Source organism: Pelophylax lessonae, assembly GCF_965119305.1.
Source record: "Pelophylax lessonae genome assembly, chromosome: 4".
Classification (NCBI taxonomy): Eukaryota; Metazoa; Chordata; class Amphibia; order Anura; family Ranidae; genus Pelophylax; species Pelophylax lessonae.
Window position 1 is genome coordinate 475,923,265 of NC_138771.1, and position 21,185 is coordinate 475,944,449.

A 21,185-nucleotide genomic window follows, 5' to 3' on the forward strand; every position below is an offset into this window, starting at 1 on the left:
GAGTATAGCGGCCCTTTAAAGGGTTTTCGGATCCCGGTGATCAAAGCCACCATGCAAACAAGCCTGGTCATGGCCAGTATTTGATCACAATAAATCACTTGTTCCATTTGTCTGCCTTCCAAATGGAGCATGGCTCTTGCAGGGTCTGCTTATGGGTCTCCCACGCCTTCACAGGGACAATTATATTTTAATTTCCTTTTACTGCTGAATAATCCGGTTTGAAGAACTACAGCAGTTAGTGATGTCTTGTTTCACATGACCTGGGGAGGAAATTCCACCTGTGCATTCTTTGATGTGGTGCGGCAATAAAAATACATTAAAATATATTTTCATTTGATCAATGTGCCCTGCCCTCCTTTCCATTCACACCAATCTGTTTTTCTTCTTGCAAATCTGTCCCTCTTTTAGGTAATGTACAGTGTCTCACAAAAATGGTACACCCCTCACATTTTTGTAAATATTTTATTATATCTTTTCATGTGACAACACCGAAGAAATGACACTTTGCCACAATGTAAAGTAGTGAGTGTTCAGCTTGTATAACAGTGTAAATTTGCTGTCCTCTCAAAATAACTCAACACACAGCCATTAATGTCTAAATCGCTGGCAACAAAAGTGAGTACACCCCTAAGTGAAAATGTCCAAATTGGGCCCAAAGTGTCAATATTTTGTGTGGCCGCCATTATTTTCCTGCACTGCCTTAACCTTCAATCTCCGAAGGGTGGGGATCATGCTCTGCTTCAGTATGTCACAGTACATGTTGGCATTCATGGTTCCCTCAATTAACTTGGCAAATGAGGTTTAACGTAGAGAAGTGTAAGGTTTTGCACTTGGGGACTAAAAACATAAAAGCACAATACACGTTAGGAGGGGAACCCGTTAGGGAATCAAAAATGGAGAAGGATCTGGGAGTCTTGGTTGATGATAGACTAGGCAACAGCATGCAATGTCAAACGGCAGCTGCCAAAGCTAGCAGAATATTAGCATGCATAAAGAAAGGGATGTATTCCAGAGATAAGACTATAATCCTTCCACTTTATAAAACTCTGGTCCGACCGAATCTGGAGTATTCTGTCCAGTTCTGGTCGCCAGTCCTCAGGAGGGATGTGTTGGAGCTGGAGAGAGTCCAGAGAAGGGCAACTAAACTGATTAGGGGGTTGGAGGACCTTGATTATGAAGAGCGTCTGCAATCGCTTGATTTATTCTCCCTGGAGAAGAGACGCCTGAGGGGGGACATGATAGCAATTTTTAAATATCTCAATGGGGATCTCAGCTTAGAAAAAAAGCTGTTTAGTCGAAGGGATTGCATGAGGACTCGGGGGCATACAATGCGATTAGAGGAGAAGCGTTTTAACCTCAGGCAACGTGGGGGGTTCTTTACTGTTAGGGCTACAAGATTGTGGAATTCTCTACCACAAGAGGTGGTTTCTGCGGGTAGTATGGTGGCTTTCAAAAGACTATTGGACGTGCATCTCAAGGATCAGAACATTCAGGGGTATGAGAGATGATTACAGCCACACACACCTACACAGGTTGAACTGGATGGACTATTGTCTTTATTCAACCTCACCTACTATGTAACTATGTAACTGTAGCTCTTCAGTGCCGGCAGCACTCATGCAGCCCCAGACCATGACACTCCCACTACCATGCTTGACCGTAGGCAAGGCACACTTGTCTTTGTACTACTCACCTGGTTGCCGCGACACACGCTTGACACCATCTGAACCAAATATCTTGGTCTCATCAGACCACAGGACATGGTTCCAGTAATCCATGTCCTTAGTCTGCTTGTCTTCAGCCAACTGTTTGCGGGCTTTCTTGTGCATCATCTGTAAAAGAGGGATGACAGCCATGCAGATCAGTGTGCGGCGTATGGTCTGAGCAATGATAGGCTGACCCTCCACCCCTTCAACTTCTGCAGCAATGCTGGCAGCACTCATACATCTATTTCCCAAAGACAACCTCTGGATATGACGCTAAGCATGTGCACTCAACTCCTTTGGTCAACCATGGCGCGAGGTCTGTTCTGAGTGGAACCTGTCCTGTTAAACCACTGTATGGTCTTGGCCACTGTGCTGCAGCTCAGTTTCAGGGTCTCTAGCAATCTTCTTATAGCCTAGGCCATCTTTATGTAGAGTAACAATTATTTTTTTTCAGATCCTCGTGGAGTTCTTTGCCATGAGGTGCCATGTTTAACTTCCAGTGACCAGTATGAGAGAGTGAGAGCGATAACACCAAATTGAACACACCTGCTCCCCATTCACACCTGAGACCTTGTAACACTAACAAGTCACATGACACCAGGGAGGGAAAAATGGCTAAGTGGGCCCAATTCACTTAGGGGTGTACTCACTTTTGTTGCCAGCAGTTTAGACATTAATGGCTGTGTGTTGAATTACTTTGAGGGGACAGCAAATTTACACTGTTATACAAGCTGTACACTCACTACTTTACATTGTAGCAAAGTGTAATTTCTTCAGTGTTGTCACATGAAAAGATATAATAAAATATTTACAAAAATGTGGTGTACTCACTTTTGTAAGATACTGTATACATTTGGGTTGGGTTATCAAGCTTCAAATATAGCTGGCCATACACAAGTAGAATTTTGATAGAAACCTTGTGTTTTAATAACATTTGTTTGATGTCTCATTGTTATTGGGGGTCAAAGCATCATTCATGCTGAAAACATTGTTATATCAGTTTGATAAATGCAAAAAAAAAACAAAACTATTGATCTTGCCACAAATCAGTTGACCGCTTCCTTTGTCTTCTTTCTTATCACTTAAAGCGGAATTCCACGCAAAAGTGGAAGTCCTGCTTTAAAGAGGAGTTCCGCCTCCCCATCCAAAAATTAAAAGTCAGCAGCTACACATACTGTAGCTGCTGATCTTTAATATTAGGACACTTACCTGTCCTGGAGTCCAGTGATGTCGGCACCGCAGCCGATGTTTCCATCGGCTGTTGGGTGCTGCCGCCGCCATTGCCGGTAAGGGTACCCGGCAGTGAAGCCTTGCGGCTTCACGGGCGGGTCCCTACTGCGCATGCGTGAAGCGCGCTGCGCATTCCTACTGGCTCGGCGGAGGAGGGGGGCCGAGCTTCTGAGGGACGGCGCCGTATCCTGGAAAGGAGGAAGGGTACCTATCAAAAACAGGTACCCATTCCCCCCCCCTCCCCCCTGAAAGGTGCCACTTTTGGGGGCGGGGGGCAGGTACAGCAGGGAGCAGGGCAGCCACCCCGCTCCCACTTCCGATCGAGCCACCTAGGTGACTCGAGCGGAAGTTCTCTCCCTCCCTGCAATCTTCTGGGATACGTCACAGGTCTCCGAAGATTGCCCAGCCATTGAGGAGGCGCAGTGCACACCCAGATATAACGCCGCAAGCTGTCACAGCTCCCATGCCAGTGCCAGGGAGAGGCGAGGGAGAGAAACAAGGCTTCGGACGGCCGCATCACTGGATTGTGGAACAGGTTTATTAAAAGTCAGCAGATCACCAGGTAACATCCTTACCTGTAAAGTAAGCCTCAAAAAAGAAAACGAATGCAGCCCTCCCGTGGAGATTGCACTGGAAAATCAGAAGATTTTGATCTGTGTGGTCTTACTGACGTTTCACTCTTTTTTAGCCTTTTCGGCCTAGAAAAGGTGAGTGATATACTGCAACATACTTTACCTCTAAGTGGGAGGCAGCGTGCGACGCGCTCTCAGGTTCTGTGAACGCGGCTGTTTCTTATGATGGTGTGTGCAGTACAGAGTAAGGCACGGACCTTTTTTAAATAGTCCTGTAAAAATGTGGTGACCTTTACCTCAGCCATTGCGGCAGCGTGTCATGTGCTGCCCTGTGAGGAGCCCAGAATGCAGATTATGGGACATCACTCACTCCCTGCTACATAGCACTATGTAAACACTCTTCTCTGGCGTCTCAGATCATCTGCTGATCAGAGGAGTGCGCCAATCTTGAGGAGAAGACTAGGAATGTGCGAATCAAAGTTTGTTAAATAACGAGAACTAGGGTTGACTGACCACAACAAGCATTCAGCTTAAAAAATAATTGGGAAGTCAGGACTCCGGATCCATACCAGCAAAGTCAGGACTCCAGGATACCAGCAAGCAACTCTTTCAGAAGAAGTGTCACCATGACAGCCAGGCAACTAGCATTTTTAGAGGAGAAATAAGCAACGACAGTCTCCATGTTTTGCTGATGTCAGGTTTCCTTAAAGCTGAATTCAGGCACATCCACGGATTTAGACACCTTCCTATTAATACACCATTAAATGCATTTTAAAACTAGTATAAATACCTGAATGTGTGCCTTTTGCAGTTCCCTATTCAGCAGAGCTCAGACTGGAAAAGAAAAAAGCAGCACAAGGAGCCATTGCTTGTATATAAAGAGAACACATTTTGATAGGAGGAAACAGCAAAGTGATAGAAAGAGGAACTCCTCAGTCTGCTGCTTCTTTGTTCACTGTCCAGTCACAGGCTGGAGGAAGGGCCCAGACCTGTAGGTTTTATGGTAGCTTTAGACATGCGTCTAAATCTCCCTTTCCCTCTGAAGCGTGATCTGAATTCAGATCGAGCTTCAGAGGCTACAGACAGGTGGTGAGGAAGCAATGTGATGCCTCCTCACTGCCTGTTTGGGCCCCATTTTTGCCGATTTAACTCCATGCATTGCAGACATTTATGGGGCGTTTGCGATGCTTCCCTATTTGCTTGAGTGTGTAGCATTCGGCAAGCTTACTGCCTGCCTAATGCCACGTCAGATAAACGTTGTCTTGAAGCATTGCGACTGTGGCATGTAAACACCCCTGTCCACTGCCAGTTGCAGCGTAAGTGGGGGGCAGTTGATGGGAGGCAAAAACGCATCTCAACCACACATTTTTGCTGCTCAACTGCATGTCTAAATTAAGCCACACTTTAAAGCAGAGATATGCAAACTGTGGCCCTCCCAGCTGTTGCAAAAATAAAAGTCCCATCATGCCTCTGCCTCTGGGTGTCATGCTTGTGGCTGTCAGAGTCTTTCTATGCCTCATGGGACTTGTAGTTCTGCAACATCTGGAGGGCCACAGTTTGCATATCTCTGCTTTAAAGTGTTACTAAACCCAGGACCCTGCATTCACCATGTCTCCTCTTCCACAGTACACAGAACATGGACATGCAAATATTTTTAATAAATATAAACTGCTAAATACCTTTTCTCATCAGCAGTATATAACAGTCTTGTGACTTCTATCAGTTCTTAGTAAGGCTTGTAGGAGGAATTTTCATTTTCCTGGGATTGTCCTATCAGACTGCAGGACCCCTGACCCTCTGTCTGGACAGCGCTGATTGGCCCTGTGCTGATCACAAACACCCTTCCAAGCAGAAAAAAAAAAAGTCTAGCAATATACAGACAACTGAGCATGTGCAGCTTGTCCCCAATGCTCTGTTCTATCAGTAGATGGATTGGGGACTGTGGAAAGAGGGGCAGATCAGAGAGACAGGATCACACAGCCTTTATACACCATGCAGAGGATTAACCCCTTAGATGCCTCAGTGAGTATAACCAGCATGCTTTACTGCATATACAGACTGATTTTACTGTTGTGGGTTTAGTAACACTGCCTGCAGTAGAGAAAAACCAGGTCTACTGTCCTGCCTTGAAATAATCCTATGAAGACACTAGATCTGATGACAAAAAAAGGATGCCCTGACTTTTGAGGGACATCCTGTAACTTCCTGTTTTGGCTATGGGACAAGAAGTGTAGGGAAATCTCAAAGGGGCACAGATGGCACAAAAAAAAACTGACAGGGGTTATACCCTCCCTTTAAAGTGTTACTAAACCAACAAAATGGTTGATTTTAATCAGTCTGTATATGCAGTTAAGCATGCTTGTTATACTCACTGAGGTATCTAAGGGGTTAATCCTCTGCATTGTGTATAAAGGCTGCGTGATCTTGTATTCTCTGATCCTCCTCTTCTTTAACGGACTCCAACCCATCTCGTGATGGACCAGAGCATTAGGAGTCAGGCTGCACATTCTCAGTTGTGTGTATTGCTAGAGTTTTTTTTTTTGTCCAGACGGAGGATCAGGGAAGAATGAAAACTCCTCCTATAAGCTTTACTAGGAACTAATAAAAGTCACAAGACTGCTATATACTGCTGAATGTATTTAGCAGTTTATATTTGCTAAAATAATTATATTTCCATGCGCTGTGTACTGTAGGAGACCAGATATAGTGAATGTAGGTTCTGGTTTTAGTAGCACTTTAAGCCTGCTGCACACTGAGTTTTTGGGTTGAGCGAAAAAAAACAAAAAAAAAACTGTCAGCTCCAGTCGGAGCCACTGTACTAACTATGTGAAGTTAGAACAGCATCCCCCGCTGAGCTGTTATGTTCTGCTCCTCCGCCAGAACTCTCCAATCAGCGCTCTCCACTATTGGCTGAGAGCACTGGTCGAGAGTCGGTTGGCTGCTGGTTTTCCAGCATGCTCATCCAACAGAAGCTGGCCAAACGGGGGCTTATCTCTAGCCAGAATGGGGGGAAAAAAATTGCCTTCAGGCTACGTTCACATCTAGGCATTGCTATTTAATAGGCGCTTTCCAGGCGTTTTTTTATAGGCGTTTTTACAAGCGTTTTACAGGCGTTTTTATAGGCGTTTTTTGCAGGCGTTTGGAGGAAGGCATTGACATCTAAGAAAAACGCCTGTAATCTGCCCAAAAAGAAGCTCATGTACTTTTTGGAACGTCGGGCGTTTTGCTCAAGGTGTTGGAACGCTCAGATGTGAACAGGGGCCATTGAAATGAATAGGATTTGTCTTGTTGGGCGTTTTTTGAGTTGATCCTTAGGCTCCATTCACACCTGGGCGTTTTCAGCTCCAAAAACGCTCAAAAGAAACGTTTCCAAAACGCCCAACAAGTAAAACCCCATTCATTTAAATGGCCCCTGTTCACATCTGAGTGTTTTAACGCCTGAAGCAAAATGCCCAACGCTCAAAAAAGTACATGAGCTTCTTTTTGGGCAGATTGCAGGCGTTTTCTATTGGTCTCTAGTCAATCTAAAAACGCCTGCACAAAAAACGCCCAGGTGTGAATGGAGCCTTGGAGCTGAAAAACTCCCCAAAACGCCTACATGTGAACTTAGCCTTAATTCTGATTTAGGTCTCGCTCACACTGACCGGCATGCTAAAATGCATGTGTGCTGCTATTCGTTGCGTAGTGGCAGTGCGATGTGCTGTTACAAGGCATCACACTGCTTACGTTTTTCTTTTAATTTCTTTAAAGCGTCACAAAATGACACTTCATTCAACTCTATCCACTGCACCACATTGCGATGCACTGCAACGTGCTGATGTGGCGTGGTGTAAAAATGCATGCATGCTGCATTGCGCACAGCACCGTGCATGTATGGGGTAAACAGGATACATAGAAAACAAGTTTCACCCCTGTGTTAGCCTGGGTTGATGAATACATGCCAGTAGATATGGTGTGAATAAGCCCAAAAAAAACCCTTGCGCTTTTTAAAAATCTCCTGCTCTGAACAATAATGTGCTTTTGTGGAAACAATTTAAAAAAAAAAAAAAAAATCTTTAAAAGTATTTGCTGTCATGGTTGAATATGAAAGACTTGTGGAATTGCTGTAGTGCTGCGGCCTCAGACAGTTGTGTGCAGCTGGTGGCGGATGGCGTACTTGTAGGGGCAGAGAGATCATGGCAGATTGTGCCTGTCTATAAACACAGCTGCAGGAAACAACCTGTGCACATAGAATGATGTCACACACATTAGTGCAGGATTGTTCAACGGCGAGCCACTCTGGGAACACTATTATTATGTTTACTTATCAATTATGTTTACGGTGCAGATGTACAAGAACTGCCCCAGGTGGTGGGGGGGGGGGGGGGTCTGCATCATCTAATGGTTGTCAAATATGTTTTGGCTACAATATTTCCTAGTTTCATGGCTGCGGTCTGTGCGGATAGAAAATATACAAATTATTGCAACTCTGTAATCCTCATTTAATGTATAAACCCCAATTCCAAAAAGAACTTGGGACGCGGTGTAAAATCTACATGAAAACAGAATGCAATGATTTTCTAATCTTATAAACCAATATTTTATTTACAATAGAAAACCTATTAAATGTTTAACCACTTGACCTCCGTAAGATTTACCAAGCCATTTTTTGACTGCATTACTGTCACTGACAATTGCACAGTTGTGCGACACTGTATTTAGATAAAATTTATGTTTGTTTTGTTCCCCACAAGTAGAGCTTTCTTTTGGTGGTATTTGATTACCTCTGCGTTTTTTATTTTTTGCACTTTAAACAAAAAATGACACAATTTTGAAAAAAAAAAAAAGCAATATTTTTGTTATATTATAGGCTTACCTTATTATAGGCTCACCCAGGGCTTGACAAATTTGCTTGAAATCTAGGAGCCACCTAAAAAAGTTAGGAGCCAGTTTTTTCCCCGCACATGCCGAATGGCCGGCTTCTGTTGGACCGGCAGCCATACACACAGGCCGACTGGTGGCCAGTTTTTAATGAAGCGGCTGATGTTGCCCAGCATTTGGCCCATGTGTACTTGGCTTGATGGTGTGATGGGCAGTGGCTCAATAGGGAAGGACAGTGCAGCAAGTTTGAGGCGATAGGACAAAGGTCTTCAAACTACGGCCCTCCAGCTGTTGCGGAACTATACATCCCATGAGGCATTGTAAAACTCTGACATTCACAGACATGACTAGGCATGATGGGAATTCCTGACCAAGTGAAGGGCCGTAGTTTGAAGACCCCTGTGATAGGAGATCCAGTAACTCATGCCACCTTAGGCCCTTTTCACTCGTGCTAAGCGGAATCCACTTGCTCAGCGGCCATTTCTACTCTAATCCCCATTGAGTAGGTGGATGACAGGTCTTTGTCCGCTCCACTATGCAGAGCGAACATGGGCACAGTCCTGCTCACCTCTATGGGGCAGTCGGGTTGGAAATGGACTGCCTGTCCATTTCAATCCGATGCCATCTGATTTGATCCGTCGGACGGATGGAAAGTAGGACCACCATCCATTTTTTTGTCGACAAGATCAGATGTTTGTCAGCGGGCATCTGCCACTCCATAGAGGAGACTGGAGGGTCTGACCAGGTCCGCCTGAAAAACTGACAGGCAGACCTGATCAGACAGCCTGTGTGAAAGGGGCTCTTGGCTGTGACTGGGAGAAAAAAATTTTTTTTAATGAAAAAATTTAATTAAATTAACTAAAAAAGCTGTTTCCATCTTTGTGGGGTTGTAAATGGAACTGAGGCTGTTCTGACCAGCTGCCCCACACTCCCTGTCCACTCACCGGTAAGAACAGGGTCGCCATATTAAGTCCTTAACCACTTCAACCTCTTCTCTGAGCAGTGAGAACAGGCAGGGGAAATCCTGAGCACCGCCAGTGACTGCTTGTTGCAGCCCCGGCCAACACAAGAGGGCGCCAGTTCCTTGATGTAAGCGTCTACCTACAGCAGTCCGCAAAGCCGCGGCCTCAATTACCGCCGGCGCTGCATTTTAGTTTACGCACCTGCAGACAGGGGCCGCATGGGGACAAGACACCTGCCGCAGTGTAGCCCAGGCGCCAGGTCACTAATTCTAGTGGCCAATGTGACCTGGCGCCTGGGGTTTGTCGAGCCCTTACCTATATGTGTAAACAATAGAGGGAAGTTTACTTCCTCTTTAGCAATTAATATAGCCCTCTACTAAGAGTAAAAGGTATTTAAAAAACAAATGGGTGATAGGGGTGACAATCCCATGGGGCCACTTTTTTTTTTTTTTTTTCTTTCGTGGCCCAGACATTCTAAACAATGGTGGCACCTAAAGTGGCAGAATTACTGCCATTTTCTTTTGGTACCCCTAGGAACTTACCCTGATCAGGACTGAGATTCACTGCCTGATGAAGATAAGAGATATTGATTAGGTGTCTTGCCTTGATTTCCTCTTTGCCTGTAAAAATCATTGCCAATGTTTTATGACACATTGCTGGTCACGGTTTCTTCCTTGCCTGTAAAGTTTGTCTGGCTTCAAGGACATGACATACATTACAGACACTGCAGTCAGTCTTTCTGTACCCAGAAGACACATTAGCCGCGGCTAACGTTCTGGCAGGAATCAAATAATGGGAAGCTTAGAGATACTTTTACGTCTTGTAACAATCAACAGCATTAACACTCCGGGGTCCAAAAAAATGAACTCAGCGGGTTTACTCACAGTGAAGCAAATAAACAAAAGATTGAAGTTAAATGCTTTACAGGTTGGTTACAATAATTGTTACCATAGACCGTATACTAACATGTAAACCTCTACATGACAGAGATGCCATATTTTCCTTTTAACCGCTTGACCGCCAAAGATTCACCCCCTTCATGACCAGGCCATTTTAGCGACACTGTGTTACTTTGACAATTGTGCGGTCATGCAACGCTATTTTTTCCTACAAATAGAGATTTCTGTTGGTGGTATTTAACCACTTGCCTACCGGGCACTTTCACCCCCTTCCTGCCCAGGCCAATTTTCAGCTTTCAGCGCTCTCACGGTTTGAATGACAATTGCGCGGTCATGCTACACTGTACCCATATGACATTTTTATCATTTTTTTTCACACAAATAGAGCTTTCTTTTGGTGGTATTTAATCATCTCTGGGTTTTTTATTTCTTACAAAAAAAAGACAGAAAATTTTGAAAAAAAAAAAAAAGTTTTTCTTATTTTCTGCGAGTAAATTTTGAAAATAAATACATTTTTCTCCTTCACTGATGTGCGCTGATGAGGCTGCACTGATGAGGCTGCACTGATGGGCACTGATGAGGTGGCACTTATGGGCACTGATGAGGTGGCACTTATGGGCACTGATGAGGTGGCACTGATGAGGAGGTACTAATATGCCGCACTGATGGGCACTGACGGGTGGCACTGATGGGCACTGACGGGTGGCACTGATGAGCACTGACGGGTGGCACTGATGAGCACTGACGGGTGGCACTGATGAGCACTGACGGGCGGCACTGATGAGCACTGATGGGCAGCACCATCAATGCCCATAGTGCTGCCAGTCAGTGCTCATCAATGCCTAGATGAGCAGGCACTGATGGGCACTGACTGGCAGCACTATGGGCACTGATTGTGGGCACTGATGGAGGGCACTGTGGGCACTGATGGTGGGCACATTGTATTTTATTTACCTCTGTAGTAATCAGGGCACTGGTGATCAGTGCCCTGATTACGTTCCTCTGTGTCCCCGAACGGCTGATTGGCTCTGCTCCTTCCTCACACTGCAGTCTCTGTGTGAGGAAGAGAGCTGGCGATGAGAGATGATCTCATATGTTTACATATGAGATCATCTCTCATTGCATGGGCCGATCACGTGGTAAATGGCCGCTGTGATTGGCCATTTACCACGATCTGTGATTGGCTGTGTCCAAGGGACATGGCCGACACAGATTTTCCCTGATGCGCGCTCGCGGGAGCCTGGGAGGCCGTATAAAGACGGCCTCCTGGAAATTCGAGTCCGCGCTGTAGCCGTACTTCGGCTATAGCGCGGATCGGAAGAAGTTAAACACCTGTGCATTTTATTTATTTATTTTTTATTTTTTTGCGGTATAAACAAAAAAAGACTGACAATTTAAAAAAAAAATATATATATATTTTACTGTCCACTATAAAACCTATCCAATAAAAAAAAAAAAAAAATGTAAAAATCGAATTTCTTGATAAATTCAGGCCAACGTACTCTGTCTGCCACATGTTTTTTTTTGGTAAAAAAAAAAAAAAAAATCCCATTAGGCGTATATTGATTGGTTTGCGCAAAAGTTTTAGCGTCTACAGACTATGGTGTATGTATATGTATGTGTGTGTGTGTGTGTATGTGTATATATATATATATATATATATATATATATATATACTGGAATTTTTATTTATTTTTTATTAGTAATGGCGACGATCAGTGACTTATAGCAGGACTGCGATCTTATGGTGGACATTTGGACACTGGGGGGTTGATTTACTAAAACTAGAGCGTTCAAAATCTGGTGCAGCTGTGCTTAGTAGCCAATCGGCTTCTAACTTCAGTTTATTCAATTAAGCTTTGACAAAAAAACTGGAAGCTGATTGGTTTCTATGCAGAGCTGCACCAGATCTTGCGCGCTCCAGTTTTAGTAAATCCGCTCCTAACTGACGCTTTTGACATATTTTGGGAACCAGTGACCTTAATACAGTGATCAGTGCTAAAAATATGCACTGTCACTGTACTAATGACACTGGCTGGGAGGGGTTAAACATCTAGGGCAATTAAAGGGTTAAATGTGCGCCTGGCTAGTGTTTTGGTGTACTGTTAGGTGCTTTTACTAGGGGGAAGTAATGGATTTTATTCCCTGCTTTGCAAGGAAAGAATTGATTACTTCCCTGCTGACAAGACTGGTCTCTGCCTTGTTTATTTTGGCAGGGCTCTGTCCTGTGTAAATTCATGACGATTACCAGGTGCTGGTGGTAATCACTATATATTTTTACCCTTCACCTATTTATTTCATCACAGCGCGGGTATTAAGTTATTGGTTTTACAGGTGCTGGTGGTAATCCATGGGCCGGCATCCGGTGATCGACATCTGCTGTGTTTAATCACAGAATGGTCGGGTAGCCGGTGGTGCGCTCGCGCCTCTTACCCGGAAGTGCTAGTGCGTGATCTGGCTCAGCCGACCCACCTTGCCGCCGTATATCTTTTATACAGTTGGCAAGCAGTTAAAGCACACTTGGACTGGGGGAAAATAATATATGCCAAGGAAAATGCTGTTGGGCAGGCACTTGACGTGCCACAGTCCTATTTTGGGGCCTCCAGAAGAACTACCAGAGCTCCTGAAGTTCCTCGACAGAGACTGACTACAAGTGCTTGTAGTATAAATGTGTATCTGAAAGGACCAACTTCTGGTGAGTCAGCGTCCTGGCATAACTTACACAACATGATGGCAAAAGAACACTCCACGCAACTCCTTGAAATGAGTGAATGAAAAGCACAAGTCAGGATAAGGCCCCTTTCACACTTATGTGACCTAAAAGTCGTGCAATTTTGCCTCAATTTTTATCCCGCGATTTTACTGTGGTTTTGAGGTGATTTTGCCACGCTTTTGACTGGACTTGAAGCAATGCCTATGTCTATGGACCTCAAAATGCTTTAAAATCGGCCAAAAGTAGTGCAGGGACTGCTTTTGAAGTCGTCGTGACTTGAATTCGCACAGATCTGAAAGGCACTCATTGGAAATCATGGAGTACGAGTTGTCATGCGACTAGGAAGCCCCAAGTCGCACAAGTATGAAAGGGGCCTAAATGCAAGAATATTTCACTGAATATCCTTAGGAGTGCAGCTAAATCAGTCCATAAAATGTATCTAAACCCAAAAACAAAATCTGCATGCATTGCAGCTTACCAGTCCTTCGATGTGGTGGTGGCATTCGTTTCCTTTTTTATATAAGGGGTCACTCACTTTGTAGCTTCTCAATTCAGAAAACATCTTGAATAGGGCTTTTGAGAGCACAAGCAACTGTGACAGTTATCATTCACAGCATGCCTTGATTGTAACTGTTTTGGGAAACCATTAGATTGATGGGCTTAGTTCTGCCTTTTTCCGCGTGTTACAAGATCCTGTAAATTCCTGGAGTATCTGTCCTGTACATATGAAAGATAAGTAGAGTAGAGCGTGTAATGCTTGTCCAGCAGAGAGATGATGGGTTTTTTTTTCTCTCTCTCTCTATCTACTGAGAGTCGCTTGACACGATCAGCACATCTGTAAAAAGAGAGAATTTATAGAGATTTTGACACATTTTGTAGGTCTGTATCCTACCAGAGCCGAAAATGGAGTGCCAAAGCTACTGAGAACCAAAATGAAATGCGTAAAAAAATTGTATGCAGTTACAAACCCGGTGTTATAAAGTGGGCTGTCTAACGGAAGGGATCTGATGGTACCCCCTACTCTTGACATGGCGGTGGAGCTGGTTTGGAAATGTGAACCTGAAAGCTGTACTGGCAGGAGCATGGCTATTGTTGGGACTATACTGTCTGGAAATTCTCCATTGATTCTTCACTCACCCCAGGGGCGTAACTACAGGGGTTGCAATTGCTACCGGGCCCCATGCTCCAGGAGGCCCGGTAGCAAACCAGTGGGTGAACTTCCAGGATCTCAAAGGTCACACTTGCGACCGGGCCCTGGCATTGCACCACTGTGGGGAGGCCCCAAGATTGCAGGAAGGGGGCCCACTGCAGAACTTGTGAAAGGATCCTGCTGCGGGACCATAATAAAAGGCCATGCAACGAGAGTAAAGAGCCCCAGGATCAGTGGGAAGAGCAATGGGCTTGAAGGGAAGGGCCCCGGCCAGGGGTCTGGGGGGCCCTTCATGGTTTCTTGCATCGGGGCCCTGAAGGTTCTAGTTACGCCTCTGACTCACCCCTCATACCCAGATGTACTGGGCACTTCCTTTTTGTCTTTCGGAATGCAACAGCTGGACAGGAAAGTATATGCAGGGTTATAGTGCAGATTAAAGTAATTGTAAACCTCTGACATTGAATATGAACAAAGCATATACCTCTATACTGTGTACTTGTCTCAATCCAGAGCACTAAGTGTCATTTCTGTCTGCTGCTTTGTTCCTCTGCTAGTTGCATGAGTCACTTATGGCAAGTTTTTCTGACACAAAGAAAGAAAAAGGTGACAGGGAAGGGATCTTCAGATCACAGTCTCAGCTCTGTTCCCGTGTGCTGTGTCAAGGGTTGTTTGTCTTCCCTCCAGGCATCTCTCCTCACTGAGCTCTGCCGATTTGTAACTGCTTTCTGAAAGCTCAGACAACCTGTATAAAGTCTGGACTTTCAACTGATGTAGAGAAGATCTGACTGCAGATAAACAGGTACAACTGTATGAGGATTTGTTCCATGATTTGTTCCATCCAGTGTATCATCTGAGCCTGTCACTTCACTGGGTATACAACCACTTTAACCCTTTCGCTGCCAGGGCTGACAGTGGGGGGTTTTATCTGACAAGCCATCTTTTGTCTGTCAGATGGAAGTAATCCGGCACCTCTGCAGCTGCCTGAATAAATGGCCAGAGTAGGGGTTTTCCTTAAAGGAAAAAAAACCCCCACAGATTTAGCTTTCCCAAAAGAAATCATAAGTTAGAAATGTTCAGTAAATGCTATGTTTGTAACATAGCCCTCAAAGGACAAAGAGTTTAACAAGAACCCATGTCAGGTTCTTACCTTCAAAACAGCTGTTAAAGAGATTGTAAACCCTTTTTTTTTTTTTTTTTTTCTTTTTCACCCTGAAAGACAAACGCATAATGAGCTAGTATGCATCGCATACTAGCTCATTATGAAATACTTACCTTAGAACGAGCCCCCGCCGTGCCGCCCGCTTAGCTGTATGACAGGAGACATGTCCAGTTGCCCGTCTTCCGGGATCGCGACATCCGGCCATCTGATTGGCCGGAGCCGCGGTGACGTCACTCCCGCGTGGGAGCCGGCAGTCACGGCACGGAGTTCTGAAGGAACGGCACCATCGGCCGTTCCTTCAGGGCGCATGCGCCAGTGACGTCACTGGATGCATGTAAGGTAAATATCTCCTAAACGGTACATGTTTAGGAGATATTTACAGTACCTATAAGTAAGCCTTATCATAGGCTTACTTATAGGTACAAGTGTCAGAGTGAAACAACCCATTCAGTTTGAAATAGAAACAAAAGGCAAAATATTTGTGTATGGATAGAAGAAAAAAATCTAAATACCGTTTCTCTCCTTTTTTTTTTTTTTTTTTTTTGCAAGTGACGACATTCCCTCTGTTTTCAGCTGCATAAGGAGCTCAGAGAGCCAGGGAAGGAGAAACAACATGACACTAATCTTCCCAATGAAAGGCTGTGTGTGGGGGGGGGGGGGGATGTCAGCACTAGTCTAGTCATTGGAGGAGAGCAGGCTGAGTTCTTGGAAACATAGAAAAGTAACAGCAGAAAAAGACTGAGTAGTCCATCGAGTCTGCCCATTTTTTTAAATTTTTGTCTTTTCATTTGCTTTATTATCGGAGTATAGACCTATGTTTGAAGCCATTTACTGTTGACTGTCTTACTACTTCTGCTGGAAGTTTATTCCAAGAATCAACTACCCTTTCAGTAAAATAATACTTTCTAAGATTTGTTTTGAACTTCCCCCCTAGTTAGTTTGAGGTCTTGGTTACATGATACAGTGGGCATATATCAGAAATATGAAATGTTGGGTGAACCTGCAACAGATGTTTCCAGTAACACAGTAAGTGCTCAAGAACCACGTGTAGACAATCTTGAGCTGAAGGTTGATCACCATGGCCATAAAGCCAAAATAAAAAAAATAAAATGACTTTGTAATGTGACTCAGTATAATTTATGGTGGTCAAGGCTGCAGACTATCTCTCTCCACTAAATAATAGTCAGATCCTTAAAATGGCTGCCATGGTAAAACCAAATCCGGCCTGTAACTTAAACATATCAGTATATGATAGCATTCCATAGAAAAGAAAAAGGATAATGCCCCTTTATCCCAGGAGTAAGATATTTTCAGAAGCTTTATCTAGAGTAATCTTGTTTACATGACTTTACCTTTTTTTTCTTTTGTAGTATATTTCACTAAGTGTGGGCCCAGCATGAACAAATGGAGCCAGTCAAATCAAAAGCTGATCAGCCGGATAACGCAGGTTCCAAATCCAGATCACATTACAAGCTGAACAGTCGGCACCATACTCTGGAGTGAATAAGGAGACCTCTCTCTCCACCACCATGGCCTGCAGCCTGCAGTGGCACCTCGTCCTGCTAAACTTCATGACTTGCGGCCTGGAAATCTGCGTGGCCGCTGGGATCACCTATGTTCCCCCATTACTTCTGGAAGCTGGTGTGGAAGAGCAGTACATGACCATGGTCTTGGGTAAGAATTGGCCACGTTTTATTTCTTTTTTTTTTTTTTTTCTTCCATTGAATACAGTGGACCTTGTGTACAGAATCACCTGTAGAGGATTGGCTTTTGTTTGCCATTTATTTTATTCCTTCTTTCCAATTTAAAGCGGTAGTATCCCGCTTTTTGACACTTTTAACTACAGGTAAGCCTATCATAAGGCTTACCTGTAGGTACAATTAATATCTCCTAAACCGGCACGGTTTAGGAGATATTTGCAGTGCATGCAGCCGCTCACGCGAGCGGCGCATGCTCTCTGAGGGTCCGGCGGACTTTCAGCTTTCCTTGCCGGGAGCTTGCCGGAAAATCACTCCATAGCGGGAGTGACGTCATCGCGGCTCCGGGCAATTACAGCGCCGGAGCCGCCAAACCCGGAAGAGACGCCGAGGGATCATGGCAGCGCCCGCAGCGATGTCCGGGGGTCCGTGTCGGGGCTTCGTTCTAAGGTAAGTAATACATAATGAGCTAGTATGCGAAGCATACTTAGCTCATTATGCCTTTGTCTTGCAGGTTTTTTTTTTTTTTTCGGGTTTAGAACCGCTTTAAAGTGAACCGGAGTTAGTTTTTTTTTTTTATTCACCTGGAACATATTTAACTAATTTTTAAACTGGAAATTTTGGGGTTTATAAAAAAAAAAAAAACATATCTCTATGCTGCAGCATTAGTCCCACATTTGGCTGTAAGCCCAAGAACTGAATGATCACATGACCACTGATCTCTCAGTTCTCGGTCAGCTTGGAGTGGGGAGCAGTGACCGTCGGTCACAAGAGTAAAGATTGAAGTTACCACCTGCTGGACTGTTTTTTTTTTTTTTTACCATTTCAATTGTAAGGTAACTTACAGCAGAATCTCTCTATAGCATTTTTTTTTAACAATTTCAAACCTTTTACCTTGTCATAAGGACCCTTTATTTACTCTTTTTGTCTTTGGCAGGTATTGGCCCCGTCCTTGGTTTAATCCTTGTACCCCTTATTGGATCGGCTAGCGATAACTGCCAAAGCAACTATGGCAGAAGACGTCCATTCATCTGGATATTGTCCCTTGGTGTACTCCTTTCACTCTTCATCATTCCACATGCTGACTCCTTGGCATCCTACTTTTTCTACGGTGGAAGCCGCGTCCATATTTTCTTCCTAATTTTCGGGGTGGGATTATTAGACTGCTGCGTTCAAGTCTGCTTTACACCGCTGGAGGCTCTTTTGTCTGACTTGTATCATGATGACGAAGACTGTGGCCAAGCCTTCGCCATGTTCTCCTTCATGATCAGCATTGGCGGCTGTATTGGCTATCTGCTGACCTCTGTCAACTGGAATTACACATACATGTCTCGTTACCTCGGCGGGAAAGACGAGTGCCTGTTTTTATTGTTAATGCTAATATTTATTGTAAGTGTCCTTGTCACTATGAAGACTGTGGAGGAACTTAGCCATAGGCGCCAGCCAACCCTGGACCTCAAACCCTCCGTCACATCGAAGTCCTTCAGCAGAGGATGTTGTATACCAAAATGGAAGCTGCGATCCTGGAAATGCAACCCAGTCCTATGCCTGTTGAGTCTCTGCTGGTCCGTCACCCCCAGGATCTATCATAGTTACTGTCGTATCCCTGCTGTCATGAAACAGTTGTGTGCTGCCCAGCTGTGTAGCTGGATGGCGGTCATGTCTTTCATGCTCTTCTATACAGACTTTGTTGGAGAGGGGTTATATAAAGGGATTCCAAGTGCAGCACCAGGAACGGAATCGAGAATCCGCTACGATGAAGGTAATGACGTCTGATCACACACTCTGCTAAACTCCCTAAATAAAACTGGCAGCATAGCAATTGAAATTTAAAGTTTAAATACGGGCAAAACTTTTTTTTTTTTTTTTTTTTAGTTTTGGATAATGTGGAGATGGATTGGAACACCTGTCAGTTTTATTGCTTTCTGTGCCCCGTCAAGGAGATTCACCCTCCCTATTTGTCCTGTTTACTATTATCATTGAAAGTAAAAGAAAATCCCAAATTTTGGGTTGTCCCCAGAAAAGTAATGGGGGACACTAGTTCTGGTGACCTGGGGGTCCCCAAAGAATTCCCTTAATTTACAAGGATTTCCTCTCACTTCCTTCCACTTCCGGTTTGAGAGGGACACAGGTGGGAAAAAAAATATCTGAGTTATAACCCTCCTTTGCTCTATCCAAAATGAAACAAAAATGATTTGCCTATAGTTCTACTTTAACCACTTGCCGACTGCCGCCCGACTATATACGGCGTCTGTCAGCCGCTCACGGACCCCCCCCCGCGCGAGTGAGCGGCGGACCCGATGTCCGCCACTCACTCGCGATCCTCCGGTACAGTGGGAGAAAGGCAGGCGGCTAATGTAAACAAAGCCGCCTGTCATTCTCCCTTGTGTAAAAGCACAGATCACTCGGTCCTGCTATCTAGGAGCGTAGATCTCTGCTGTTAAACACACAGCCACATCCAATCACAGTTAGAATCACGCCCCTAGGGACACACTTAACCCCTCCCTCTCAAATAAAGTTAACCCCTTCCCTGCCAGTGTCATTTTTACAGTAACAGTGCATATGTATAGCACTGATTACTGTAGTAATGTCACTGGTACCCCCAAAAGTGTCAAAAATGTCAGTCAAGGGTCCGATCTGTCCGCCGCAATGTCGCAGTCCCGCAAAAAAAAAAAACGCAGATCGCCGCCAATACTCGTTTAAAAAAAAAACAATAGAAATGACTATTTCTCCCTTAGTTAGTAAATGCAATAACTTTTGCGCAAGCCAATCAAAATACGCTTTTTGCGATTTTTTTTTTTTTTTTTTTTTTTTTTTTTTGTGTTTTTTTTTTTTTTTTTTTTTACCAAACATATGGTAAAAAAAAATTGGCCTAAAATGTTAAAAAATTTAGATTTTTACATTTTTTGGGGGGGAATTTCATATAAAAAACGTGAAAAATATTGTTATTTTTGCAAAATTGTCGCTCTTTTTTTTGTTTATAGCGCATGATCAAAAAATCGCTCAGATGATCAAATACCACCAAAAGAAAGCTCTGTTTGTGGGAAAAAAAGGACGTCAATTTTGGGTTCATTTTGGGTCCGTTAAAATCACGCAGTGCCGAATCGCATAATAGGCCCTGGTCAGGAAGGGGGTAAAATCATCCAGGGCTTAAGTGGTTAAAGTGGTCAATCTGTCACAATGTTTAAAAAAAAAAAAAAAATTCCCATCCTTTATTGCATTGCAATTCTGCTGATTGCCTTAACTTCTTTACACACTCTCCAGCGATAGCTGTAAACCATTTTTAAGATGGGTTTCTTGATCACAGTAGACCATGCCTGCCTGCATAATGCCACACCTAGTCTTTATTAGGAACCTGTGTGATAGGGTGACATGAGCAAAATTGGGAGATGGGGCAGAGTGTTGTCACCCCATAGGATGGAGTTGGGAGGAGAAAGAGACTGCAGAAGGACATGAAGAGTAACATTTCTTTCAAAATGGCATTTGTTTATATAATTGGTTTTTTATATATATATATATATATATATATATATATATATATATATATATTATACACACACACTCTTTAAAGGGGATAGTGGATGGGGGCTTGTTCCTTTGCCAGGACTATAAAAGTGTGGGGAATCCATGTGGGTGTAGGACCTCCACTTACCCACCTTGCAGCCTACATTGTAGTGGAAAAAATGTTGGAGCGGCCTAAAGATAACATCAGAGGGGGCAGCGCAGAGTAGAGACTCGGCAACAACAGGGTGACCACCAGACCCCTGCTAACCCAATGGGGCCTGGATCTGGTATGGGAGTACTGCCTGTGACCCTTGTATTGGTGACCCTACCTCATTTTGCAGGTATGCAAAATGTAATGCGGAGCTCTCTCCAATAGAATCTCACAGAGATATAGGAAACTGTCATGTTGTTTAACTCTCCAGCATCTGCCAAAAACTGAAATCTGAGTTTGAAGTGGACCCTTTAAGTGCCACTCATGGGTCAGTGGAAATGCTGGAATTTCTGGACGTCTGTTCCATAACATTTTAATTCAGTGATGTTACGATGCAATCCTTGTGCCAAATTCTGAGCAGATTCTCTGCAGTAGTAACAAAGTATTTATATGTATGTGATATAGAGGGAACAGCTGACAAGCCCAGGATCCCTCAGCTCCATGCAGTCTATATATAAAATCTAAATGAGCCACTCTGTACCCACTTCATACCAGCAGACATTAGCTGCCATTACTGAATAA

At 44.1% G+C, this 21,185-nt stretch overlaps 1 protein-coding gene across 1 annotated transcript in view; it reads left to right on the plus strand.

Annotated features, from left to right (window-relative positions):
- Positions 1 to 21,185, plus strand: part of LOC309554417 (solute carrier family 45 member 3-like) — a 54,772-nt gene that overhangs the window by 23,030 nt on the left and 10,557 nt on the right. Inside the window, exons 2-3 of the mRNA XM_082256111.1 lie at positions 16,622 to 16,925; positions 17,886 to 18,710. Coding sequence (XP_082112237.1) covers positions 16,781 to 16,925; positions 17,886 to 18,710 — 970 coding nt within the window. The 5' untranslated portion in view covers positions 16,622 to 16,780. The remainder of the gene's footprint in view (positions 1 to 16,621; positions 16,926 to 17,885; positions 18,711 to 21,185) is intronic.